Here is a 27,324-nt window from a genome sequence, read left to right as displayed (position 1 = left end):
AAGTGAGTTGAAAAGGATGTGTCTTTTCCAAGAGGCCCTTGGAGAATATATAGATTCAGAATTCATGTTGGGGAGGCGTTTTTAGGTTGAGGTTTTTTAGCATCCTTTAAATCTTTAGGTAGCTGCCTACTTTGTCCACTCCCAAGGCTGGCCATTGAGACCAGAGAAGGAGATGGTGTGCTTAATGAAATAAAAACTGAGCTAGGCGATAATTTGTAATTTGACTTTATTTTTATTTATTTGTTGAGACAGAGTCTCGCTCTGTCTCCCAGGCTGGAGTGCAGTGGCTTGATCTTGGCTCACTGCAAGCTCTGCCTTCCCGGTTCAAGTGATTCTCCTGCCTCAGCCTCAGCCTAGTAGCTGGGATTACAGGCACGCTCCACCACCCGGCTGATTGTTGTATTTTTAGTAGAGATGGGCTTTTGCCATGATGGCCAGGCTGGTCTCAAACTCCTGACCTCAAGTGATCCACCAGCCTTGGCCTCCCAAAGTGCTGGGATTACAGGCAAGAGCCTCACCAGGCCCTCAGTTTTTTTAAAAAAAGAATTTGTGAACCGGGCATAGTAGCTTACACCTGTAATCCCTGTGCTTTGGGAGGCTGGGGTGGGAGGACTGCTTGCGGCCAGGGGCTCAAGAGCAGCCTGAGCAACACAGGCAGACCCCGTCTATCCAAAATACTTTTTAAAAAAATTAGGCCGGGCGCAGGGGCTCAAGCCTGTAATCCCAGCACTTTGGGAGCGGGCGGATCACAAGGTCAGGAGATTAGGACCATCCTGGCTAACACGGTGAAACCCCGTCTCTACTAAATATACACAAAATTAGCCGGGCATGGTGTCAGGCGCCCAGCTACTCCGGAGGCTGAGGCAGGGGAATGGCCTGAACCCAGGAGGCGGAGCTTGCAGTGAGCCGAGATGGCGCCACTGCACTCCAGCCTGGTCGACAGAGCGCGACTCTGTCTCAAAACAAACAAAAAAAATTAGCTGGGAGTGTTGGCACATGCCTGTAGTCCTAGCAATTTAGCAGACTGAGGAGGGAGACAATCCCTTAAGCCCAGGAGGTTAAGGTTGTTGTGAACTATGCTCGTGCCACTGCACTCCAGCCTGGGTGACAGAGTAAGACCCTGTCTCTTAAAAAAAAAAGGCAATTCAGTAAGAAGATATAATCATTATATACACACACACACATATACACACCCACACATATATATACACACACACATATATATATACACAGACTATATATATACACACACACACACATACACATACACACATATATATGCCCCCAACACTGGAGAACCTACATATATAAAGCAAATATTGTTAGAGCTAAAGAGAGAGGGATACAACTCAATACAACAATAGCTGGAGACTCAACGCCCCATTTACAGCATTGGACAGATCTCCCAGACAGAGAATCAACAAAGAAACATCAGACTTAATCTGCACTATACACCAAATGGACCTATGAGATATTTATACAGCATTTCTTCCAACAGCTGCAGAATACACATTCTTCTCCTTAGCACATGGATTCTTCTCAAGGATAGACCACATGTTAGGCCACAAAATAAGTCTTAAAAAATCGCCACAAATTGAAATCTGATTCAAGTATCTTCTTTTACCATAATAGAATAAAACTAGAAATCAATAACCAGAGGAACTTTGGAAACTATATAAACATATGGAAATTAAACAGTATGCTCTGGAATGACAAGTGTGCCAATGAAGAAATTCAGAAGGAAATTGAAAAATTTCTTGAAATAGGCTGGGTGTGGTGGCTAATGACTATAATCCCAGCACTTTGAGAGGCCAAGGTGGGAGGACTGCTTGAGCCCAGAAGTTTGAAACCAGCCTGGGCAATATGCTAACATGTCATCTCTACAATTAAAATTTCTTGAGACAAATGAAAATGGAAACACAACATACCAAAACCTATGGGATACAGTGAAAGCAGTATGTTCCCTCCTTCCCTCCCTCCCCCCCCTTTCTCTCTTTCTTTCGAGACAGCATCTCCCTGTTGCCCAGGCTGGAGTGCAGAGATGTGATCACAGCTCACTAGCCTTGAACTTCTGGGCTCAAAGGATCCTCCTTCCTCAGTCACCCTAGTAGCTGGGACTAGAGGCTATTATGCTCTGCTAATGGACCTTCCTCTTCAACGACCTTACCTTCCATTCTCCTTCATCCATTCATTCTATGAGCATGCAATGACTAGATTATGATAAGCCACTTAAAATTGTTCTACCTGCAAAATAATAAATGCAGATATCCCATTCTCAAACCACAACCTCCTGTATTTCTATCTACTCCTAATCACCAGTTCTTTTACTTCACTGGGACTTCCAGTCTGTCGATCCCACTACCTTCTACCTATTTTTCAGGCCCTTTCTATTTTGACTTGCCTTCCTACCTAGTTTCAACTCCATCTTCCAGCCCTGCAAATATTCTTGTCTTTAACAGCTGAAATTCTCATGGCCCACAGTAGCATGAGTCAGTTCAGGCAATGACTTTGAGTGATGGATGTGTGATAGATGCAATGGTGAAATGAAGAGTATAATGAGAGATAGAGTCTAATTAAAGAAAGACTACCTAACGAGATGCAGGGAGAACATGAGATGTGGAATGTGAGGTATGAAATGAAATACAGTAGATGGGGTGTACTTTCCTGACAAAACTCCAGGCCTGGGTTGTCCTTAAATTTCCCTTTTTAGAATTTCGTAACTACACTCAGGATGCAGGGGAAAAACTGCAAACTTTGGAAGATAAATACAAGTTCATGCTGGCAAATTTCAACGAAAATATTTAGAAGTGAATGGTAAGAAATGCTGTATATCAAAATTTGTGGCATGCAGCAAAAGGCAGCAAAAAAGAGTAACTTCACAGTGGAGAAAGCTGTTGACACTGCCTCGGTCAGGTGAACAAGGTCAACATTAACAGTGGTAATTCATGTTGATAGTATGTACCTAGATATGACATGACAAAAATAGTACTTTACCTCTATGATCTTCCTCCCCAAAGATCCATATCCCCCATCTAATGATGATAAAAGCATCAAACAATCCTAACTGAGGGACTTCTACAAAAAACTGACCAGTATTCCTTGAAACTGTCAAGGAAATCAAAACCGAGGTGATTGTGAGAAATTGTCGTAAGCATGAGGAACCTAAAGAGACATGACAATGAAATGTAATGTGTTAACCTCGATGAGTTCCTGCAACAGAAAAAAAGACATTTGGTCAAAACTAAGGAAATCTGGCTGGGTGCGGTGGCTCACGCCTGTACTCCCAGCACTCTGGGAGGACAAAGTGGGCAGATTGCTTGAGCCCAGGAGTCTGAGCCCAGTCTGAGCAACATGGCAAAACTCAATCTCCAAAAAATTAACTTGGTGTGGCAATGTACGCCTGCAGTCCCAGCTACCTGGGAGGCTGAGGTGGGAGGATGGCTTGAGCTCAGGAAGTTGAGGCTGCAGTGAGCTGTGATCATGCCACTGCATTGCAGCTTGGGTGACAGTGACACCCAGTCTCAAAAAAAAAAAAAAAAAAAAAAAAAAAAAAAAAAAAAAAGAAAGAGAGAGAGAGAGAGAAAGAGAAAATACAACCTACAGAATGTGAAAAAAAATTTGCCAATCACATTATCTCATAAAAGACTTCCATCTTGAATATATAAAAAACTCTTATGGCCGGGTGCTGTGGCTCATGCCTGTAATACCAACACTTTGGGAGGTCAAGGCGGGTGGATCACAAGGTCAGGAGTTCGAGACCAGCCTGGCCAATGTGGTGAAACCCCATCTCTACAAAAAATACAAAAAAAATTAGCCGGGCGTAGTGGCACATGCCTGTAATCCCAGCTACTCAGGAGGCTGAGGCAGGAGAATGGCTTGAATCTAGGAGGCGGAGGTTGCAGTGAGCCGAGATCGTGCCACTGCACTTCAGCCTGGGTGACAGAGCGAGACTTCGTCTCAAAAAAAAACCACAGAAAACAAAACAAAAAACTCTTACAACTCACTGATAAAAATACAAATAACCCAATTTGTAAAACGGGCAAGAATCTGAACAGACGTTTCACCAAGGAAGATATTTAAATTGCAAAATAAATACCAGAAAACATAATCAATATCATTAGGGTAATAATGTAAACCAAAAGTACAATGAGATACCACCTGAGATCTACTAGGGATGGTTATTTTTTATTAAAAGATATACAATAACAAGTGTTGTTGGCAAGCATATGGAGACATTGGACTCTTCATATGCTGGTAGTTGAGCTCAGGAAGTTGAGGTTGCAGTACGCTGTGATCATGCCACTGCATTGCAGCTTGGGTGACAGAGTGACACCCAGTCTCAAAAAAAAGAAAGAAAGGGAGGGAGGGAGGAAAGAAGGAAGGGAAGGGAAGGGAAAGGAAGGGAAGGAAGGGAAGGAAGGAAGGAAGGAAGGAAGGAGGGAAGGAATACCAGCAGTTTGGTATTCCGAATACCAAACTTGGGAGACCTTGGGAGGTCAAGGCGGGTGGATCACAAGGTCAGGAGTTCGAGACCAGCCTGGCCCACATGGTGAAACCCTGTCTCTACTAAAAATACAAAAATTAGCTGAGCGTGGTGGCATATGCGTGTAATCCCAGATACTCGGGAGGCTGAGGCAGGAGAATTGCTTGAAACTGGGAGGCGGAGGTTTCAGTGAGCCGAGATCGCACCACTGTACTCCGGCCTAGGATACAGAGTGAAACTCTGTCTTGAAACAAACAAACAAAAAACAACGAATAAACACAATCTCTGTCAATATTTACTGGCAATCTTACTGCGTTTCTGTATTCAACACTCTTTGTAAACTATTTCACACTTTTTTCTCCTCAATCAGTACTCAGCGTCTCCTATTTCACAGACGATGTGATTGTTATTTCTTCTCTCCTCCTGTGGAGCTGATAGTAGGTTTCTCTTTTCCTACCTAAGCACAGTCTCTTTAGCAGTGCTTGAGATGCCAGCCTCGCCCTCACTCCGGTTCAGGGACATCATTTTATTGATTATGCCTCTTGTTACTGGCTCTCTCCTGTCAGTTTTTTTTTTTTTTTTTTTTTTTTTGAGGCGGAGTCTCGTTCTGTCGCCCGGGCTGGAGTACTGTGGCCGGATCTCAGATCACTGCAAGCTCCGCCTCCCGGGTTCACGCCATTCTCCTGCCTCAGCCTCCCAAGTAGCTGGGAGTACAGGCGGCCGCCACCTCGCCCGGCTAGTTTTTTGTATTTTTTAGTAGAGACGGGGTTTCACCGTGTTAGCCAGGATGGTCTCGATCTCCTGACCTCGTGATCCGCCCGTCTCGGCCTCCCAAAGTGCTGGGATTACAGGCTTGAGCCACCGCGCCCGGCCTCTCCTGTCAGTTGTTAAAGTTGCTCAAATCTCTTCCATTTTAAATAAAATTCTCCCTGAGTCCTATCTTCCTCCTTTGGTTATCATTCTATCTCTCCTCTCCTTCAAGGTAAAAGCTCTAAAACAAATTTGATGTACCCTTATGACATCTTCACTTCCTAACCATCTGCTACTTCCTACTCATTGCATCTGACTCTCCACAACCCTCCAATGTGGCTGAATTTCAAGACACTTTCAGAAGTGTTTAATTTACTTGATTCCTCTGCAGGAGTTGACACTGAGCACTCACTTCTTTTCAAAACATTCTCTTGACCTCCATGACACCTTGGCTACTTCTCAGTCTTCTTTTCAATGGCGATTCCTCTACCCAGATATTAAACGTTCCTAGTTTTCCTTAAAGCTTGGTCTAGACTATCTGCTCTTCTTCCTCAGAGACTGCATGTGATCTCCAAGCTTTGCCATGTTTTGCTCGACTCCCAAAATTTTGTTTCTTACCCATCAGCAATCTGAGACTACAACATAAAAATCATTGCTAGCTCAGGTATCTATTTCACCTGCTTTTTTGTTTGTTTTGTTCCAGGCTGGAGTGCAGTGGCGCGATCTTGGCTCACTGCAACCTCTGCTTCCCAGGATTCTCTGTTCTCTATCTGCTTCTCCGAATCTCAAGTGATTTTCCTGCCTCAGCCTCCTGAGTAGCTGGGATTATGGGTCCATGCTGCCACATCAGCTAATTTTCGTATTTTTAGTAGAGACGGGGCTTCATCATGTTGGCCAGGCTGGTCTCAAACTCCTGACCTCAAGTGATCTGCCTGTTTCGGCCTCCCAAAGTGCTGGGCTTACAGGCATGAGCCACCACTCCCGACCAATTTCACCTGCTCTAACAAAACCCTTTGTTAAATGGCATCTTTCAACTTGGATGTTCGAAGCTGAACTCTGCTATCCAGCCTGTTCTCAAAAAGAGAGCTCATGCCTGTAATCCCAGCACTTTGTGAGGCCAAGGTGGGTGAATCACTTGAGGTCAGGAGTTCAAAACCAGCCTGGCCAACATGGTGAAACCCCGTCTCTACTAAAAATACAAAATTAGCTGGGCATAGTGCACATACTTATAATCCCAGCTACACGGGAGGCTGAGTTGGGAGGATCACTTGAGCCAGGGGGGCAGAGTTTGTTGTGAGCTGAGATCGCGCCACTGCACTCCAGCCTGGGCGACAGAGCCAGAACCTGTCTCAAAAAAAGAAAAAAAAAAAAAAAAAAGAGCCATCACAGACCCTATTCATGTTCTAGAAACTCATGTTCTAGAAGCGCCCAAATTCTGGGCACAATCATTCTGCTGTATAGATCCCACTACCATATTTTATTTTCCAAAAGCTCTTTCTTAGCGTCTTATTGTTGTTGAGTAGATGCAGTCTACTGAAAAACTTACGATCTCTGAAAAGCTTACGTCTTTGCAGTTTGATTTTTCTTGTTTTCTATGGTGCCTCATTTCTTTGGGAGTTGTTTGGTTTTTAGTCTCAGTCTTCCTTGTGGGAGGCTGTTGTCAAATGTCTGGTAATCCTGTACTGTCCTCTTCACATTTGAGAGTGAGACACAAGTTGATAGGGAGTTCTGTGTCTAAGGGAGGCAGTGATTTTTTGACAGGCTAACTTCACTAGGGGGTGATTGGGCAAGCAAAATGGCCCCTTCTTTGTAGGGCCTTTTCCTGGGGAGCAGTTCCATTTCTCCTAAGAATCCTCCAGTCTTCCTCCTGGAGCATATAAGCCCAGTTGCAAGTGTTCTGGGAACAAAGTGGAGTGGGAAAGCCTATTGCTTTTGTGTGCTCCCAGGGTACCCTGACCTACCACAGCACCACCAGCCATCTAATTACTTGATAATGCATGTCTTTACGCTATTTTGTAAGCCCAATGAGACAGGGACCACGTCTGTCATTTGCACATATCCTCAGCACCCAGCATAATCCGCGGCACACAGTAGCACTAAAGATGTTGCTGAATGAATAAACAGTGAGAGCTCTGGTACTGGTTCAGGTGAGCCACAGGACAATATAAATGAGAGTTGTGTTTGGGATACAGGAACCCCCAAGAATCCGAAGCCTTCTACCCAGGGCATTTGAGATTTCTCCTGGAATTCTAATCAAGCCATTTGCACTCTCCACAGCCCACATACAGCCTATGGCTCTAAATGTCATGGATCCTGTTTCTCTCGAATCTATTCTGCTCCTCATAACATAAGCACTGCAGATTAAATGAACAAAAGGCATGCCCTTGGCTTATGACAAATATTGTTTAAAGCTCTTTGGGGAAGGAGCTTTAAATAGACACACAACTGGCAACCAGCATTTGGACTGAGTGCATGCCATGCTGGGAAGCATACGGAGGAGGGGCAAAGGCAGAAAGGACATGAAGATGAGATGGAAGAGAGAGCAGGGAGAAAGCCACCCTCCCAGGAACAGAGGAGGAGGAAGGAGGGGAAAGCGAGGACCTATGTAGTATTTGGGCTGGGCACAGGCTAAGCTATGATAACAGAGACCCACTATACCATGGCTTACGGAAGGTAGAACTTGATTCTCTCTCATGTAACAGTCCAGAAATGAGCAGTCCAGGCAGGTGGGGTGGTTTTCCTCTGTGCAGTCTTTCAGGCCCAGATAACTCCTCTATTCCTTAGAGTGTTATTTTTGGCTTTATGGCCATAGCTAGGTCACTGCTCTGTGATCATTTCAACCTAGCAGAAGAGGGGAAAAGCAGAAAAGTGACATGGAAGTTGCACACATCACTTCTGCCTATACTTCCTTGGAAAAAATTTAGCCACACCTAACAGCAAGGGAGGCTGGGATACGAGTAGCCATATGCCCAAATAAAACCCTATAACTAAGGAATAAGGAGAGAGAGTTTTGGGAACAACTAGCAGTCTGTCTCACTTTTCTTTTCTTTTCTTTTTTGAAATGGAGCTTCGCTCGTTACCCAGGCTGGAGTGCAATTGTGTGATCTCTGCTCACCGCAACCTCCGCCTCCTGGGTTCAAGTGATTCTCCTGCTTCAGCCTCCCAAATAGCTGGGATTACAGTCATGCACCACCATGCCCGGCTAATTTTGTATTTTTCGTAGAGACGGCGTTTCTCCATGTTGGTCAGGCTGATCTCAAACTCCTGACCTCAGGTGATCCGCCCACCTTGGCCTCCCAAAGGGCTGGGATTACATGTGTGAGCCACTGCGCCAGGCCTCTGTCTCACTTTTCAAATAAATAAAAGCGGCAAAGAAGGCCCAAAGGTGGTGTCAGTGACACTGACCATGGGTAAGAGACATGAAGGCAGAACCCTGTGAATCATCTCCTTACCTGGCTTTGCCCACTTTAGCCGCTAGCATCTTGACCATGGTCAGGCAGTGTCAATCATTTTAGGTGTCTGTAAAGAAGAACCTGAAGAGCTTTCAAAACTCAAGACCTTATGATGGTGATGAAAACATTGGCTGACATTGACTAAAGACACATACTAGAAAGTACTTAATTGCACTGAACTAACTACAAAAGGCCACGCAGTGACATCAGACACGAAACTCACAGATCTCCTCACTACGGAGCTGGTAAACACACTTACTGAAAGTGGGTAAACGTACAGTTTCAGTGCATAACTAGGTTGACCTCACTCACATAAGCTGGTCAGACAAGACTGTCCATTTCTGTCATTAAGCCCTCATTACTGGTAGCAGATAGCTTTTAGTCTTTGCTTGCTAACCTTAAGATTGTACGGCACTGAACCTTTCCTTCTTTAACTTCAACTCTTTAGTGGTCTTCTCACTGAGACAATGGAAAGGAACTTTTAAAACCTCTTTTTCTACTTGGAATCCAAAGTGAATCATGGACCTTCATTTCCATAAGGGTCAGTTTCTGGAACATTATCTAATATTACACATCTCCCAAGAAACACAAAGAAAAAAGTTTAAGACACAACAAATTAACCCTCCAAAGTTGGGTGAGGTACACTAAGACTAAGATGAGCTTGGAGGAGCTGAGTAATGTAGATCGGTAAGCCAGGCATACATCTTCTGCAATTTGTGTGTGATACTCTGGAATATAAACATGTAAGTAATAGAGTTCCCCTGTCCAGTCTGCTTGACTGTCCACTCTGTACTTCAAGGTGAACTTAGTCATCCAGAGAAGGCCAGGTAGGTGGGTAGGGCTAACGCTTTGCATAATTTAATATGCATAATTAACAGAGCTAGCTTTGTGAAATCATAATGTTGTATACTGGCCAATCTGCATGATGGTACATGACCTGAAAGAAAGGTATTTTTCTTATTGCAAGACTCACTTGAGTTCCAGTACCACCTAAACTAGCAACATGGGATAAAGAATGAAACTAAATTATTTGTATGTATGTGTATATACACACACACATATACATACAAAGGAGATATATGTGTGTGTGTGTGTGTGTGTATGCATTCTTTCTATATCAGAAAGACAGAATATCCACCTACCCTCTGTAGGAAATACTTTAGGTGCCCTATTCTGTAAGGAATGGAGGAACTTCCTGAAGAGGCTTGGGAGGTTTACATATAAACAAAAACACCCAAATCTTTAGATACTGAAGGAGGCTCACTTACTCAAGTTTACAGTTAGGAACATACCCAAAGAAACAACAGTTAGGTAGTGTTTACTGCTTCAGAAGAGGAAACGACCTAATATTGCCAAAGATTGACTCCAGTTTTGAAAACAAGTACTGAATATTTAATTGCATCTCTTACACATCAATTTTTTTTTTTTTTTTTTTTGAGACGGAGTCTTGCTCTGCCACCCAGGCTGGAATGCAGTGGCCGGATCTCAGCTCACTGCAAGCTCCGCCTCCCAGGTTTTACGCCATTCTCCTGCCTCAGCCTCCCGAGTAGCTGGGACTACAGGCGCCCGCCATGTCGCCCGGCTAGTTTTTTGTGTTTTTTAGTAGAGATGGGGTTTCACCTGTTAGCCAGGATGGTCTCGATCTCCTGACCTCGTGATCCGCCCGCCTCGGCCTCCCAAAGTGCTGGGATTACAGGCTTGACCCACCGCGCCCGGCCCTCACACATCAATTTTAAAGCAAACTGCCATTTCCTAGGAATAAGGAAAAGGGGAAAAAAATGTAATTCTTTTATATATTGTTGCTACCTCACTATGAATCACTTATTTATCAGATTCCTTTATACTCTAGGAAAAATATAATTTGTAAATAGACCATATTCACAATCACTGCCCTAGCTATAGAGAATTATATTAATAATTTGTTTCTGAGGCAAAGCACTAGTTCAAACATGACCATTTCAAAGTGGAAAAAGAAGTATGTAAAATAAATGTAGAACCTATTTCTCTTTTTTAAAAAAAAATTTTTTTCTTCCAACTAATATACTTATTTCTTTACCCAGGTGGATTTTTTGGAAAGAACCCTCTGAAAAACTTCCAGCAGTTAAATTTGGCAGGAAATTGTGTGAGCAGTGATGGATGGCTTGCCTTCATGGGTGTATTTGAGAATCTTAAGCAATTAGTGTTTTTTGACTTCAGTACTAAAGAATTTCTACCCGATGCAGCATTAGTCAGAAAACTTAGCCATGTGTTATCCAAGTTAACTTTTCTGCAAGAAGCTAGGCTTGTTGGGTGGCAATTTGATGATGATGATCTCAGTGTTATTAACGGTGCTTTTAAACTAGTAACTGCTTAAATAAAGTGCACTCGAAGCCAATAAGTGCTCTGGGACCTCATTACTTTAAGCCTGGTGGTTAAAAAATCTTGCAAAAGGATGCCAAAGAAGATAAGGAAGTGGAAAGAAGTTTAATTTGATGATTAAAAACATGCAACAGTTTTGTGTCTTAGCTCTCCTACTAGGATTATTGGCTCCTTGAAGGAACTCTTGTTCATCTTTGTGTTACCTTTGGTCTGGGTCACACCAACTGGTGTACTGAATGCATATTAACTTACTATAATGCCTGGCATGTAACCGATTCTCAACAATATTCTCAATAAATATTTGTTGAATATGAGATGATTAAATTATTAATAAATAGCTACTGAATAAAGGAACAAAGATTATTTAAAATCAGAGAGGAAACTCCATATATGTTCTTTAATTCAAACAGTTTAATTCAAACAATCTGGAATGTAAAAAGCACTTTCTGATGTTAGAAGGAGATCAGACTCCCAAAAAAGATCAGCATTCTTCAGTCAAGCAAAACTTGGCAGTTTACAAACAGCTAAATCAGAGGCCTGAAATTCAGGTCCTCTCCAGTACCTGCTACATTATATGTAATTCCAAACATGACTTCAGAGATTAAAGAAGAAAGGGAAAATGTTTCCCATACTTTTGTACCCTATATAAACTAAGGGTACCCAGCCCTAATCTTTTTTCCAACACTTTCGCAAATAACCCTTCCTTGCAAAGAAAGAAGTCTAAGAAAACTCTCTAATCTAAATATATTTAAGTAGAGGCAAGCCTGAAAAAAACACAAAAACCTAAATGGTGTTACGCTGTGGTTCACCTATTCTCATGGCACCTCAAATTAATGGCTTGGGTGTTGGTGTAGGTAACACTTGGCCTGTATGTTGAGGTAGTCACTAGATAAAATTCTGGGCACAACATCTGTTTAGCAATTGGGCACATATTCTACAGATTTAGCCAATGTTTTGAAGCTGATAGTTTACAGATCAACTAATTAATTCCTCTCCCTAACTTTACAGATGAGAAAGCTCAGATGATTTGCCCATGGGTTATAAAACTACTTCCTTACACAGTGGCAGCATCAGAACTGGAATTCAGATCTCTTGCCTCCTAGGCAGTGTTTTTCCCATTATAAATATGGTGACTTCGTAAAGCAGGGTTAATTACATTCCATGGAGCTTACATCTTAATCACAAACAATGGGACAAATATTTAAATTGAACTTCTTTCTCTGTCTAGCTTCGAGTGATTCTGTGGCAAGATTTACTAGTAAGGCTGCTGCCTATATGCCTATGCTGGGCAAGTTCCTTATTTTCATATCCAGAAGTTAGTCAGAGCTTGGCAAATAAGGCTTCTCTATATAATAACGCATGGGCCAATGTCCCCTGTAACATCTTACATTCAGGAAGTAGGGCCAATTATTTTATAACTCACAGGCAACTGTGAGTGTCCTTTCTCAAATAGTGAAGGTAGGTATTAAAGCACCTTTGGTGGGACAGATGCACAGGTGTTGCCTCTGAATTGGTGTTGAGGAAGTGGGCATAAAACCTCACACAGAACTGTGTTTGGTACCTGAACACTTTAAAATCCTATGGGGATGGGGAAGACATGCATGGGGTGGCAGCACATACCTCTTAACTCAAGACATGGCAGTTCAGATTTCATGCATGACCCTAATTCACATTTAGTTGAGATCAACGAAGGAAGAAGAATCATCCTGTAATAGTAGACCAACAACAGATACAGTAATAGTTGGAAAACGTAAGACAAAGGCCAGGGAACAGGTTGCCTTATTACATTTTACAAAGTATCAATTTCCCCAGTAGTCAAGGTAGTATAGGCTGTATTTCTTCAGCAGGTCACATGCCTGAACAGGGTTGCAGATGTCAAAGACAATGATCAACTCCTCACTAAGAAAAAGGTATTTAGGACATGGTCACTTATTACCACAGATGACAATTCTGCTTGACAGAGATGGCTTCTTGGATGTTTTTAATCCACAGTGAAGAAAAAGGATTTCAAAGTGCTGCTCCTATTTGAAAGTGAATGAGTTCACTGAAGAAACTGTTGCAAATTCTAGAAAAACAAAAATCTTTTCTAGATAGCTGGCTGATGGCTGGGAAAGTCATAAATCTCCAGGTGCACTGGATTCCAGGAAAGTTGAGTCCATTCTCAAAATCCCTTTTAAAAACTGTTAAGGAATGCATAATAAAATAAAACAATAAAAAACCCTTCTAGGTCATGTGTGACTGCTTCTTGTTGTACTTTTTGGAAGTAATACTAGCCATGTTAGAAAGTCCTTAAACTCTGCATTTGGAAAACAACTAAAAAATAACATAATCTATGTACTTCTCACACTTCATCACAGTTAACAATTTCCCATTTTTGACAAAGTAAAACAAAAAGAAACTGCCCACTGCCGACCTAACAATGCTGTATTCTATAATCAGCACTATCAGCATTGCTATAATCCATTATGCTTTGGTAAAATTATACTTGCTCAAATTCTTTGTGCAACTTGAAAAGACATCAAATTCCATATTATGTATGGAACTCTATGTGTTTTGGTAATATATTTGATATATTTTGTTAATAAAATAAGAAATTAAGACGCCAATGAATGAAAATGTATCAGAAAAGATAAATTCATTATGTCAGTATTTGATTAAATGTAACATAGAAAATTGGGATTCTTTCACTGCATATCACCAAAAGTTGGGTAGTCACTTAATCAAAATAAAACACCTAGAACCATGGACTATTTACAAATGTACTAAAATTTTTAAAGGAGAGAAACTTTAACAAAAATCTTGATAATTAAGAATTCAAATTGTGCTAGATAGAATGTATTCCAAAATTGCTGCTAAAAATTTTTGCTTTTAGTTTGTATAAGACATAATTCAGGAGAACCTCAAAGAAAAATGTAGCAATTAAGTTTGGAAAAGCTATAAAAGAGACTTTTACTTTTTGAACAGACATTTTTTTCCTTTCCCAAAATGTGTGTTAGTCAAGAAGCATGTTTATAAATTTCACTGAAGAAAGTATCGGCCAGCCGCAGTGGCTCACACCTAATCCCAGCACTTTGGGAGGCTAAGGTGGGTGGATCGTGAGGTCGGGAGCTTGAGACCAGCCTGGCCAACATGGTGAAATCCCCCATCTTTACTAAAAATACAAAAATTAGCTGGGCGTGGTGGCAGGTGCCTGTAATCCCAGCTACTCAGGAGGCTGAAGCAGGAGAATCACTTGAACCCTGGAGGCAGAGGTTGCAGTGAGCCGAGATCACACCACTGCATTCCAGCCTGGGTGACAGAATGAGACTCCATCTCAAAAAACAAAACAAAACAAAAACTAAGGAAACCTTAATAAAGTACAGCCTTAAGTTAATAATAATGTATTGGCCGGGCACAGTGGCAGAGCAAGACTCCGTCTCGGAAAAAAAAAAGAAATATCATATCTTAGTAATGTGACAGATCCACTCCATCAAGTGGCTCTTATAAAGGTAAGGTCACATCACACTGCAGTCAACTACAAAACCAAAGATACCAACATCCAAATTTAAAGAAACACATTTTCTAAAGGAAGCCTATTTAAAGCCTTTAACATTTACGAGGATTTCACTGTCACAAATACATTTTACAAAAATATAATTTCATAGGTTTCATGAAATGTGAACAAGCTTACTATTATCTGACATTTAGAGTAAATGATTAAACAGTCAATGCAAAGTTGGATTCCTAAATAAATTGGAAGCCAAGGAGTCAATATCCCTCATAAAAATAAGTTAGAGTCCATCATGGTCTTGGTTGTCCAATTCTATTATTAGTTCCATATCTACTTGGTATATTTGTAAAACCAGTCCTCAATCCTTGAGTTGCTCCAATTCCTGGAACTCCAAGTCCTTGATTAAGCATGTTGCTGTAAGGTGTATGTCCATGATTGAGACCAAAACCATAAGGCCTTGTTTGTGTGTTTAGAAGAATAACTGGGTTCACATTTTTCCCAGGAGTGTTAAATGAAAATTCTGGAGGTGGACTACTAGGTTTAGCTGGAGTTGATGTAACTGGGTTCAAATCATCAGCACCCTTTAAAAGAGGCATTGGGATTATGTGATGATCTGAAAAGTTTAGGACATTGGCTGCCACAGGCCCAGACAATAAGGCAGGCCTAATCCAGTCATCCTTGAAAATTTGAACAGTCAGAGTAGACACTAGAGTGTACAGCCTGTTGGTCACATGAGCAAGAACCATTTGTTCATTAGCATCTCGTCGAATTCTTACATGCACTGATCCAGCCTAAAAGGGGCAAAATCATAAGAAAGAGATTGCTTAGAATTATACTAATGAAAATTTCATTAGATAAAACATTTTATTTATGATTTGGTAAGTTCCTGGCATTTTCTTTGAAAGAAAAAGCTTAATGTTAATATTTCTTAAAGACTACTTGCTGGTGATTATCATTGCAATGAGTTAAATAATTTGGGAATCTTTAAAATAAAGAAAAATCCATGTAGGAATAAGATAGGTATGTTATAATACAAGGAAGAATATAAATGAAGCATACAAAAAATAAATTGTAAGAGCCGAAAAGGTAGGTATTAATTTCAATTGAAGAGGACTTCAAAAGAAGATGGCATTTAATCTAGGGTTGGTAATTAAATGGAATTTCAAAAAGTAGAGAGGCATTCCACACTGAGGGAAAAGCAATGAAAATGTATGGCATACTTGGTAAGAATAAGCAGTAATACGAATATATAAAGAAGTCCTGGTGGGGCACAGTGGCTCACATCTGTAATCCCAGCACTTTGAGAGACCGAGGCGGGTGGATTACCTGAGGTCAGGATTTCGAGACCAGCCTGGCCAACATGGTGTAGCCCCGTCTCCACTAAAAATACAAAAAATTAGCCAGGCATAGTGGCATATGCCTGTAATCCCAGCTACTTGGGAGACCGAGGCAGGAGAATTGCTTGAACCCAGGAGGCTGAGGTTGCAGTGAGCCAAGATCGCACCACTCCACTCCAGCCTGAGTGACAGAGTGATATCCTATCTTGAAAAAGAAAAAAAAGAAGTCCAAGTATTTCAGGGGGCAGAAGGAGAAGGAGGGAGACAGAAGAGATGGAGAGAAGGAAGACAGGAAGGAAAGAAGAGAGGGAGAAACAGAGGAAGGGGCTGGGCACAGTGGCTCACGCTTGTAATCCCAGCACTTTGGGAGGGTGAGGTGGGTGGATCACCCGAGGTCAGGAGTTCGAGACCAGCCTGACCAACATGGTGAAACCCCCGTCTCTACTAAAAATACAAAAATTAGTTGGCTATGGTGGCACGCGCTTATAATCCCAGCTACTTGGTGGGCTGAGGCAGGAGAATTGCTTGAACCTGGGAGGCGGAGGTTGCAGTGAGCCAAGATTGCGCCATTGCACTCCCAGCCTGGGAAGAGAAGAAAGGAAGAAGGAAGGAAGAAAAATGATAGGTAGGTAATAAGGTTAAAAAGAGGCTACCAGAGAACTCTAAAATGATAAGGAATTTTGATTTAACATCAGCAACCTAACAGAAATAAATAATCAGAGTTTAGAAAAATTGTAGGTATAGATGACTGGTAATCAGGTAGGAAAAAAACTGCAACAATCTAGATTAGAAATGAGGAGAGCTGCCAAGCATGGTGGCTCATGTTTGTAATCCCAGCACTTTGGGAGGCCAAGGCAGACGGATCACCTGAGGTCAGGAGTTCAAGACCAGCCTGGCCAACATGGTGAGACCCCGATTCTACTAAAAATACAAAAATTAGCTGGGCACAGTGGCATGCATCTGTAATCCCACCTACTCAGGAGGCTGAGGCAGGAGAATCACTTGAACTCAGGAGGCAGACATTGCAGGGAGCACAGATCATGCCACTGCACTCCAGCCTGGGAGACAGAACAAGCCTCTGTCTCAAAAAAACAAAACAAAACACAAAACAAAACAAAACAAATGAGGAGAGCTGAGCCAGTACAAAAATAGTGGGATCAGAGAGGGACAGACAGATATATCATATTCCAGGGGCAGAAATGAAAGGACTTGATACCCAGCTGGAAGTAAAGGATGAGGGAGATTGACTCATCAAAGATGATATCAAGGCTTCTAAGGGAGAGAGAGCACCAGGCATTACAATGGGAGTAAGAAGTATATTCGTTAACTTGAAAAAGTGTTTATCATAAATTATGGGTTTTTTTGGTTTTGTTTTTTTGTTTTCTTTGTAGAGATGAGGTCTCACCGTGTTGCCCAAGCTGGTCTCGAACTCCTAGGTTCAAGTGATCCTCTTGCCTCAGCCTCCCAAAGTGCTGGGATTACAGGCATGAGCCACCGTACGCAGTCCATAAATTATGTGTTTAAAGTAGATAATACAATAGTAGGTACAGCAAATGATCCTATTTTGGTTATCACACACACACACACACACACACACACACTCCCCCAGCCAGAGAAACATGGTGAAACCCCATCTCTACAAAAAATTTAAAAAATTAGCTGGGTGTGGTGGCACACATCTGTAGTGCCAGGAGCCTGAGGTGGGAGAATTGATTGAACCTGAGAGGTTGAGGCTGCAGTGGCTGCACCACTGCACTCCAGCCTGGGTGACAGAGACCTTGTATCAAGAAGAAGAAAAAAAAAAAAAAGAATTCAATCCCATTTACAATATCCACAAAAGAAATAAAATACCTAGAAATACATCTAACCAAGGAGGTGAAAGATCTCTACAAGGAGAACTATGAAACACTGTTCAAAGAAATCACAGATGACACAAACAAATGGAACAACATTCCATGCTCATGGATTGGAAGATCAGTATCATTAAAATGGCCATACTGTCCAAAGCAATCTAGGATTCAATGCTATTACTATCAAACTACCAATGTCATTTTTCATATAACTAGAAAAAACTATTTTAAAATACATATGGAACCAAAAAAAAGCCCAAATAGCCAAAGCAATTCTAAGCAGAAAGAACAAAGCCGGAAGCATTGCATTACCTGAATTCAAACTATAAGGCTACAGTAACCAAAACAGCATGGTATTGGTAAAAAGACAAACACATAGACCAATGGAACAGAATAGAGAACCCAGAAATAAAGCCACATACCTACAGCCATCTGATCTTTGACAAAGTCAACAAAAATAGGCAGTGGCAAAAGGACTACCTATTTAATAAATGGTACCAGGATAGCTGGCTAGCCATATGCAGAATGAAGCTGGACCTTAACTTTTTACCATATAAAAAGATTAACTCAAGATGGATTAAAGATTTCAATTTAAGACCTCGGCCAGCTGCTATGGCTCATGTCTCTAATCCCAGCACTTTAGGAGGCCAAGGTAGGCAGATCACCTGAGGTCAGGAGTTCAAGAGCAACCTGACCAACATGGCAAAACCCTGTTTCTACAAAAATGAAAAAAAAAAAAAAAATTAGCTGGGCATGGTGGCAAACACCTGTAGTTTCAGCTTCTTGAGAGGCTGAAGCAGAAGAATCACTTGAACCCAGTAGGCAGAGGTTGCAGTGAGCTGAGATCGCGCCACTGCACTCCAGCCTGGGCGATAGAGCTAGACTTCGTTTAAAAAAAAATAGACCTCAAACTATAAGAAACCTGCAAGACAACCAAGAAACACCTATAGAATGGGAGAAAATATTCACAAACTATGCATCAGACAAAGGTCTGATACCAGAATCTATACAGAACTTAAAAATTGAACAAGCAAAAAACAAATAACCTCATTAAAAAATGGGAAAAAAACATGAACAGATACTTCTCAAAAGAAGTCATACAAGTGGCTAAGAAACATGAAAAAATTGCTCATCATCACTAATCAGCAGAGAAATGCAAATCAAAACCACAATGAGATACCATCTCACACTAGTCAGAATTGCTATTATTATTACTATTATTTTTTGTTCTTTTGAGACAGAGTCTTGCTCTCTTGCCCAGGCTGGAGTGCAGTGGCGCAATGTCAGCTCACAGCAACCTCCACCTCCTGGGTTCAAGCAATTCTCCTGCCTCAGCCACCCAAGTAGCTGGGATTATAGGCCCACAACACCATGCCTGGCTAATTTTTGTATTTTTAGTACAAGAGAGGATTTCGCTATGCTGGCCAGGCTGGTCTGGAACTCCTGACCTCAGGTGATCTGCCCGCCTCAGCCTCCCAAAGTGCTGGGATTACAGGCATGAGCCACCGCACCGGGCCAGAATGGTTATTATTTAAAAAAAAAAAAAAAAAAAAAAAAACCGATGCTGGTGAAGCTGCAGAGAAAAGGGAATGTTTATACACTGTTGGTGGGGATGTAAATCAGTTCGGCCACTCTAAAAAGCAGTTTGAAGATTTCTCAAAGAACTTAAAACAGAACTACTATTTGACCCAGCAATCCCATAACTGGGTATATATCCAAAAGAAAATAAATCTTTCTACCAAAAAGACACATGTACTTGGATGTTCATCACAGCACTATTCACAATAGCAAAGGCATGGCATCAACCTAGATGCCCAGTAACGCCTAAGATTGATGGGCACCTAGGTTGGATTGCTTAAGGAAGAGTTCGAGACCAGCCTGGACCATATAGCAAGACCCTATCGTTATAAAAAATAAATTAGCCAGGCACACATATGCAGTCCCAGTTACGAGGAAGGCTGAGGCAGAAAGACTGCCTGAGCCTAGAGGGTTGAGGCTGCAGTGAGCCATGACTGTGCCCCTGCACTCCAGCCTGGGTGATAGAGCAAGACCCTGTCTCAACAAATAAAAAATAAAATAAGACATAAATAAAGAAAAATAAAAGTTAAAGAAACAGAAGGACAGACACAAGTATCAGGGATAACAGTATTTATCTCTAGATGGCAAGATTATTAAGGATATTTACTCTCTTTTTTTATGACTTAGTTAGAAGTTTTTATTTTCTTAACAATTGGGTACTATTTGCCTAATCAAAACTTAAATATATATATATCATAGATGGCCAGGCATGGTAATTCATGCCTGTAATCCCAGCACTTTGGGAGGGTGAGGCAGATGGATTGCTTGAGCTCAGGAGTTTGAGACCCGATTGGACAACATGGCAAAACCCCATCTCTACAAAAAATACAAAAATTAGCCGGGTGTGATAGTGTATGCCTACAGTCACAGCTACCTGGGAGGCTGAGGTGTGAGGATGGCTTGAGCCCATGAGGCAGAGGTTGCAGTGAGCCAAGATCATGCCACTACACTCCAGGCTGGGCAACGGAGCCAGACTCAGTGTCAAAAAAATAGAGTAAATAAAAGTAAATAAAATGTCCAGCAGACACCCCATTTTGGTTTCTAAATAAACACAGATTTTCAAAAAAGAAAAAAATTCTTACAAAACATAAACTGCAAATAAATTAGCCAAATTGTTTAATTACAATGCATCTGAATCTATGACTTGAAATACTAAATACAGAAAAATAGTAAGAGAGTTACTGTAATCACGAGACAGAGAAAATATCTATATTCCTTGAATTTGACTTCTAGTTTATTACTTTTAGCTTAGACAAGCCATGTCTCGAAATCAAGTCATCTTTGATTTTTCCCTTTTCCTTTGCCACTACCATTCACAGTTGTCACTACATAAGTATTAAAGATGCCATATCCTCTTTCAGTCTGATAGGGAAATCAAAGTAATTAAAATAAGGAAACTATTTTCAGAGTATGAACTTGAAAAGTCTCCTATAATCACAGTGCATGCATTAATCTATGGCTTTTGTGACATTAACTTTTAGTAGCTCAAAAGTTTGTTTTACTAAATTCCTGGCTCTTAACCAGGGACTTCATAGGTGTGGTTTCTAGATGCCAAGTTCTGAGTTGATGACTATATTCTTTGTGTTTATAAGCCATCCAACGTCATTAATACAATTAAAAGAATGGGTAAGTGGTCACTTTGGCAGCACATACTCAAATTGGAACAATACAGATAAGATTAGCATGGCCTCTGTGCAAAGATGACATGCAAACTCATGAAGCATTCCATATTTTTAAAAATTAATCTAAAAAAATAAAATAAAGGAAAGAATGGTTGAAAATGAACTATAAGACTCAAAGTGTGTAGTTCTAAAAGGCATTCTAGGAGGCAATTTGGGAATCTGCATCAAAAGCCATAAAAAAAGTGAATATTTTCTGATTTATAAAAACTTCTAAAAATTAATCTTAAGAAATAATCATGGATATTTACAAAGATTATCCCATAAAAATGTTTATCCCAGGCTGGGCACGGTGGCTCATGCCTGTAATCCCAGCACTTTGGGAGGCCGAGGCGGGCAGATCACGAGGTCAGGAGTTTGGGACCAGCCTGGCCATCACAGTGAAACCCTGTCTCTACTAAAAATACAAAAAACTAGCCAGACGTGGGGCATGGTGGTGGATATCTGTAATCCCAGCTGTCCCTTTGCAGATTCTACAAAACGAGAGATTCCAACCTGCTCAATCAATAAACAGGTTTTAACTCTGTGAGATGAATCTACATATCACAAAGCAGTTTCACAGATAGCTTCTTTCTAGTTTTTATCTACTTGGGAGGCTGAGGCAGGAGAATTGCTTGAACTTGGGAGGCAGAGGTTGCAGTGAGCCAAGATCACGCCATTGCACTCCAGGCCAGGCAACAGTGTGAGACTACGTCTCAAAAAAAAAAAAAAAGTTTATCCCAGACCTGTTAATATAGGAAAAATAGAAGATAATCTAAATATTCACTAAGGGACTTATGAAATAAATTATGGCATATTTAGATAATGTAAAACTAAGAAAACTAAAAATTACGTTGGATTCTTGCAAGGTGGTGGCAGTTTTTGAATTGCCTCAAATATTTCCATTAAAACAAAGAAAGTAAAACAGCAAAACTGAAAATCTATGGACAATATCCACAAAAAACTAGGTAACCCAGTACCCCTATGAAAACCCAAATACAAGCTATGAGACCTTCAAGGTAACACAATCTGTGCAGCAGGAAGCAACAGCACATCTGACTGACCTAAAAACCCCAAAGCGGCTAAGAAGACTTAATGGAAATCTAGGACAGCCAATATGAGAAAAGCAGCTGAAACTGGGAGGAGTTTTGCACATTTCAACAGTGGGCAGATACACTGGGTCTGCAATAGTCTGAGTCCTATGAGTCCTTGAAAGTAACCAGGCAAAGCTGCCCTCTAGAAAAAAGCCCCATATCAAAAAGAAACAATAGCAAGAAAATCCAAACTGAGTAGTATAGTTGAGACAAAGGATAGAAGAGGTTCAGATAAAAATGGAAGGCAGGGCTAGGCACAGCGGCTCGTGCCTGTAATCCCAACACTTTGGGAGGCCAAGGCAGTAGGAGTGCTTAAGGCCAAGAGTTCAAGACCAGCCTAGGCAACACACCAAGACTCAGTTTCTACAAAAAAATTTAAAAAGATCATCTGGGCATGGTGGCGTGTACCTGTAATCCCAGTTACTGGGAAGGTTGAGTTAGGAGGATCACTTGAGCCCAGACATTTGAGACTGTAGTAAGCTATATCTGTACCACTCACTCCAGCCTGGGTGACAGCGCAGGACTCTGTCTCTTGAAAAAAAAAAAAAAAAAAAAAAAGGCTGGGCAGAGTGGCTCACGGGACAAGTGGATCACCTGAGGTCAGAAGTTTGAGACCAGCCTGGCCAACATAGTGAAACCCTGTTTCTACCAAAAAATTCAAAAATTAGCTGGGTATGGTGGCATGCATCTGTAGTCCCAGCTACTGGGAAGGCGGAGGTTGCAGTGAGCCAAGATCAAGCCATTGCACTCATTCCAGCCTGGCAACAGAGTGAGACCCTGTCTCAAAAAAACCAAAAAAGGTAAAAATGGCAGAGAGGAACAGAGCCAGAATAAAAAACTTTCTTCTTTTACAAAATCATCAGAAGATGGAGCTCTAGACCTATGAATCTGTACACACTACCCTAAACTACTCCTAATTTTAAAGTTCAGGAAAACTAACTTCACATAAAAATGAGCAACAGAAAAGGAGAGAGGGTCAAATCCCACAAAAAGTTATATAAGAAAAAAAGAGACTGTAAAACAGATTATAAAAGATCACCAGACAGATAAAACTACGTCAGATAAAAACTATAACCTACTTTTAAAAAACCAGCCAAAAGATATAAAACAAGAACATAAATCAGAATTAGAAAACCTTAGAAATGAGATGACAATTATAATACAAGAAAAAAGATCACTTTAGAAATGAAGATTTACCCAGAATAAATACAAACAAGGAAACATACAGGTATACTTTAAGAGACATAAAAGGTTAAAAAAAAATCAAAAGGAAATTAAGAGAATATAAGAATTTGAGAGAAAATAACAATAAGAAAGGCAAAGATCCAACATGTTCAACATGCACATAACAGAAGTTTCCACAAAAGAAAACCAAAGAAAGAGAATAGAGCAAATACTATGAACTATAATTAAATGTTTTAAAAAATTATTTTTGAAACAGCATTATTGAAAGGGTGTACTGTGAGCCGAACGCAGTGACTCACGCCTGTAATCCCAACACTTTGGGAGGCCAAGGCAGGCAGATCACTTGAGGTCAGGAGTCTGAGACCACCTTGGCCAACATGGTAAAACCCCATCTCTACTAAAGAAAACAAAAATTAGCTGGGCGTGGTGGTGTGCACCTGTAATTCCAGCTACTTGGGAGGCTGAGGCAGGAGAATCACTTGAACCCAGGATGCAGAGGCTGCAGTGAGCTGAGATTGCACCACGGCACTCCCACCTGGGCGACAGAGCAAGACTCCATCTCAAAAAAAAAAAAAAAAAGAAGAAGAAAGGGTGCACTGCATACCTGAAATAACTGATGCGGAATGACCAATGCCAAGATGTAGTCTGGTAAAGGTACTGAACTTAAAAAAAAATCTTTTGGGCATCCAGGCAAAAAGATCAAGTCACATATAAAAGGAAAAAAATTAAACTATTATTAGGCATTGTCTCAGAAATGCTTCATGCCAGAAGTAAAAGGGATAATGTATTTTTAAGAAACTTGAAGCAAATGTGTACTGAAGAGTTTATATCCAGACAAACTAATTTTTAATTACAATGTCCACAAGCTGCTTTCAACATTCAAGAATTTAGAGAATATTGTTCCCAATGGCCCCTTCTAAAGAATTTACTAGAGAAGTATAGTGTGATGGGTCCCCCACCAGGTAATTCGAGGGTGTATGTCTGCTGCCTGAACTCTGAAGGCCAGGCAGTGAGCCAAAGCCATGGTGCCCAGTCGAGGAGCAAGCGACCCTGAGAACCAAAGCTTTGAGAGAGCATCTGAGACCCTACCGAGGAAAACAGTCTCATTACATACATACAGTAGGCAAAGAGAGAGAAAATTAGCTTAAAAGCAGCTTAGAAATGGGAGGTGGGTAGATCTCTAAAGCTGTCCTGCTACTTCCCAGGAGTGCCCCGTAGGTAAGTCCTAATAAACTCACCTACTGGCCATGCTGGACCTGTCCAAGTCATTCTTTGGTCTCTTGACACTTTGGTCACTTGGCACCTTCCCAGTAAGGAGGGAGAGGATGTTACAGTCTCAAGTTTTTCTTCTAATAAATTTTAGACATCCAAAATATGAGAGAGGGAAAGAGCTGGGGAAGGTGAAGGTGAAGAAACCATTTTACCACTACAAAAGCATAGCCTGAAACTAAAGACTGCAAAGTAGGTAACATCACTGACCTGCTGGACCAGCTTTGATCTGCTTATCTATAAATTTGTGCTATATTAGAAAAATCAAACCCTATTTTTTTAAATGATACTGTAGAAGAGTATTTAATGACATAGAAAACTGTTCATGATAAATTAATTAAATGAAAAGAGCTAATTATAAAACAGCATGATCTCATTTCCTGTTTTTTTTGGAGACAGAGTCTTACTCTGTAACCCAGGCTGGAGTGCAATGGCATGATCTTGGCTCCCTGCAACCTCTGCCTCCCAAGTTCAAGCGATTCTCCTGCCTCAGCCTCCTGAGTAGCTGGAATTACAGGCGTGTGCCACACCACCATGCCCGGCTAGTTTTGTATTTTTAGTAGAGACAGGGTTTCACCATGTTGGCCAAGCTGGTCTCGAACTCCCGACCTCAGGTGATCTGCCCACCTTGGCCTCCCAAAGTGCTGGTATTATAGGCATGAGTTGCGCCCAGTCCATGATCTCATTTTCTAAGGAAAATAAATGTGTAAACACCAAAATATCAACAGCAGTTTTCTTTAGATAAGATTACAGCGCTTTACATTTTCTGTATTTTCCTCATCATTCCTAACATACGAGTAAAACCGTGTCATAAAAACATCTCCCTGGTATGGAGGTTTAAACTGAATTAGAAAATATGAAATTTTTGTGTTATTGTAGTTCTTCAAAATATTCAGCAAACTCTCCAAAATGAGAACTGCAGTTAAAAAAGAAAGCAATTGCACTTCTAATTTTTTAAAACATTTTCTTATTTGGGAATTACACTGACTACAAATTTTATCTTATCTGGACACTCTTGTATTATTACCATTAACATGTTTGAAGGAAAAAAAATAAAAACATTCTTCTATTGTTGAGATTACACGTCTGTAATCCCAACACTTTGGGAGGTTAAGGCGGGAAGACTGCTTGAGGCAAGGAGTTCGAGACCAGCCTGGGCAACAGAGTGAGACCCTGTCTCTAAACAACAAAAAATCCCTCAATTAGGTAACTGAATTCATGTACATTTTAGACTCTGCTTAACATAACTAGGAATCCAAAGCCTCCAGAAAATTTTAAGGAAATACTTTTCTTCAGTTTTAAAAATGGAAGACTATATTTTAAATTATAACTAAAGTCATATGTAAAAGAACATACCAATGAGCCAAAACCTAGGGTCCAAAAATGTTCATTTCGGACTTCTAAAACTCCATCCAAGGTAGATACCTAACCAAAAACAGAAAGAGGTGATCAGAGTTGTCTGTACTTAACATATCCAACACAGTTTAGTCACATTATGGACTCAGGCATAGCCAAATCCTGCACAAGGACACTCATTAGCTAAGAGAAGTCTTAGACCACTCAAGACACCATTCCTGTTTGTTCCATACTGACCCAAGACCTTGCTTTCCTAGTTTCTTGTTTGCCCCAATTCTTTTAGAATCAGGTCTCCACTGCTCAGTTTTAAACCCTTACCCCCACCAATTTATGTAACAGTGTATGGTTCTTTTCATTTTATCAATATGGAATATATTTATTATATCTAGCACTTTGTGGTATTAGATTTTTTACATATTTTTTTTTTGTTTTCTCAATCACTTCTTTCTCTGAATTCCCATATAACAAAGCTCTGCACAACACAGGATGTTGTTTGGATGTGAGTCTAGAAGAAATTCCAAGGCCAGATATATTGTGTGTAGCCCACTGGTACAGTGGCACAGGACACATACCCAAGGCCAGGCTTCACTAGTTGAGAGTAGTAGCTAGTTATACTGGTAAAAGTGGCCTCTGTGACACTGATAATCAAAGGTTTAAAATAGTTTCAACATCAAAATAGTTCATTATTTTATTTCTTCATTGGTTAGTAGGTGGAAATGTGTAACAACTTAAAAGAAAGTCTAGGCTGGGCATGGTGGCTCATGTCTGTAATTCCAGCACTTTGGGAGGTTGAGGTGGGCAGATCACTTAAGGCCAGGAGTTCAAGACCAGCCAGGCCAACATGGTGAAACCCTGTCTCTACTGAAAAAGTACAATTAGCTGGTGGGGAGCAGAGAACACAGCACTGCACTCCAGACTGGGCGACAGAGCAAGACTCTGTACCCCCTAAAAAAAAAAAAAAAAAAAATCACAGCATTTGACTGGGCACAGTGGCTCATGCCTGTAATCCCAGCACTTTGGAAGGCCAAGATGGGAGGATGGCTTGAGGGCAGGAGTTCAAGACGAGCCTGGGCAACATAGTGAGACCCCATCTCTTTCTATATATATATTTTAAAAAACAACCAAAGGCTGGGCATGGTGGCTCACGCCTGTAATCCCAGCATTTTGGGAGGTCAAGAGGGGTGGATCACTTGAGGTCAGGAGCTGGAGATCAGCCTGGCCAACATGGTAAAACCTCATCTCTACTAAAAATACAGAAATTAGCCAGGCGTGGTGGTGAGAGCCTGTAATCCCAGCTACTCAGTAGGTTGAAGTAGGAGAATCACTTGAACCCAGGAGGTGGAGGCTGCAGTGAACTGAGATCATGCCACTGCATTCCACCCTGGGTGATAGAGCAAGACTCAGTCTCAAAAAAAAAAAAAAAAAAAAAAAAGAACAGGCTGGACACGGTGGCTCACGCCTGTA

At 41.1% G+C, this 27,324-nt stretch overlaps 2 protein-coding genes, 1 long non-coding RNA gene and 1 other non-coding gene across 10 annotated transcripts in view; 2 read left to right on the top strand and 2 right to left on the bottom strand.

The window, feature by feature from the left end:
- Positions 1-13,106, top strand: part of NLRC4 (NLR family CARD domain containing 4) — a 42,817-nt gene extending 29,711 nt beyond the window's left edge. For 2 of the 4 annotated variants that reach the window (XM_026454753.2, XM_023216396.3), the window contains one exon: positions 10,746-13,106. In XM_026454753.2, coding sequence (XP_026310538.1) covers positions 10,746-11,038 — 293 coding nt within the window. In that variant the 3' untranslated portion in view covers positions 11,039-13,106. The remainder of the gene's footprint in view (positions 1-10,745) is intronic. The other 2 variants (XM_023216398.3, XM_023216397.2) reach the window with 1 other exon arrangement.
- Positions 4,675-10,146, bottom strand: LOC113224915. The gene is made up of 3 exons (XR_003309549.2): positions 8,686-10,146; positions 7,892-8,074; positions 4,675-4,727 (listed from the first exon to the last, which is right to left on the bottom strand). It is a non-coding gene; the product is annotated as an uncharacterized LOC113224915 (long non-coding RNA).
- The window catches only part of SLC30A6 (solute carrier family 30 member 6), a 56,575-nt gene continuing 40,672 nt past the window's right edge, over positions 11,422-27,324 (bottom strand). For 2 of the 4 annotated variants that reach the window (XM_026454754.1, XM_023216401.1), the window contains 2 exons: positions 25,861-25,929; positions 11,435-15,324 (listed from right to left, as the gene is read on the bottom strand). In XM_026454754.1, coding sequence (XP_026310539.1) covers positions 14,824-15,324; positions 25,861-25,929 — 570 coding nt within the window. In that variant the 3' untranslated portion in view covers positions 11,435-14,823. Of the gene's footprint in view, positions 15,325-25,860; positions 25,930-27,324 lie in introns of all 4 variants that reach the window. The other 2 variants (XM_023216399.2, XM_023216400.2) reach the window with 2 other exon arrangements.
- LOC111545450 lies at positions 20,929-21,033 on the top strand. The gene has a single exon (XR_002732464.1). It is a non-coding gene; the product is annotated as a U6 spliceosomal RNA (small nuclear RNA).

The sequence above is a fragment of the Piliocolobus tephrosceles genome, chromosome 15 (genome assembly GCF_002776525.5).
Source record: "Piliocolobus tephrosceles isolate RC106 chromosome 15, ASM277652v3, whole genome shotgun sequence".
Lineage (NCBI taxonomy): Eukaryota > Metazoa > Chordata > Mammalia > Primates > Cercopithecidae > Piliocolobus > Piliocolobus tephrosceles.
The sequence above is the reverse complement of the archived record's forward strand: the minus strand, read 5'-3'. Positions and strand labels throughout refer to the sequence as shown.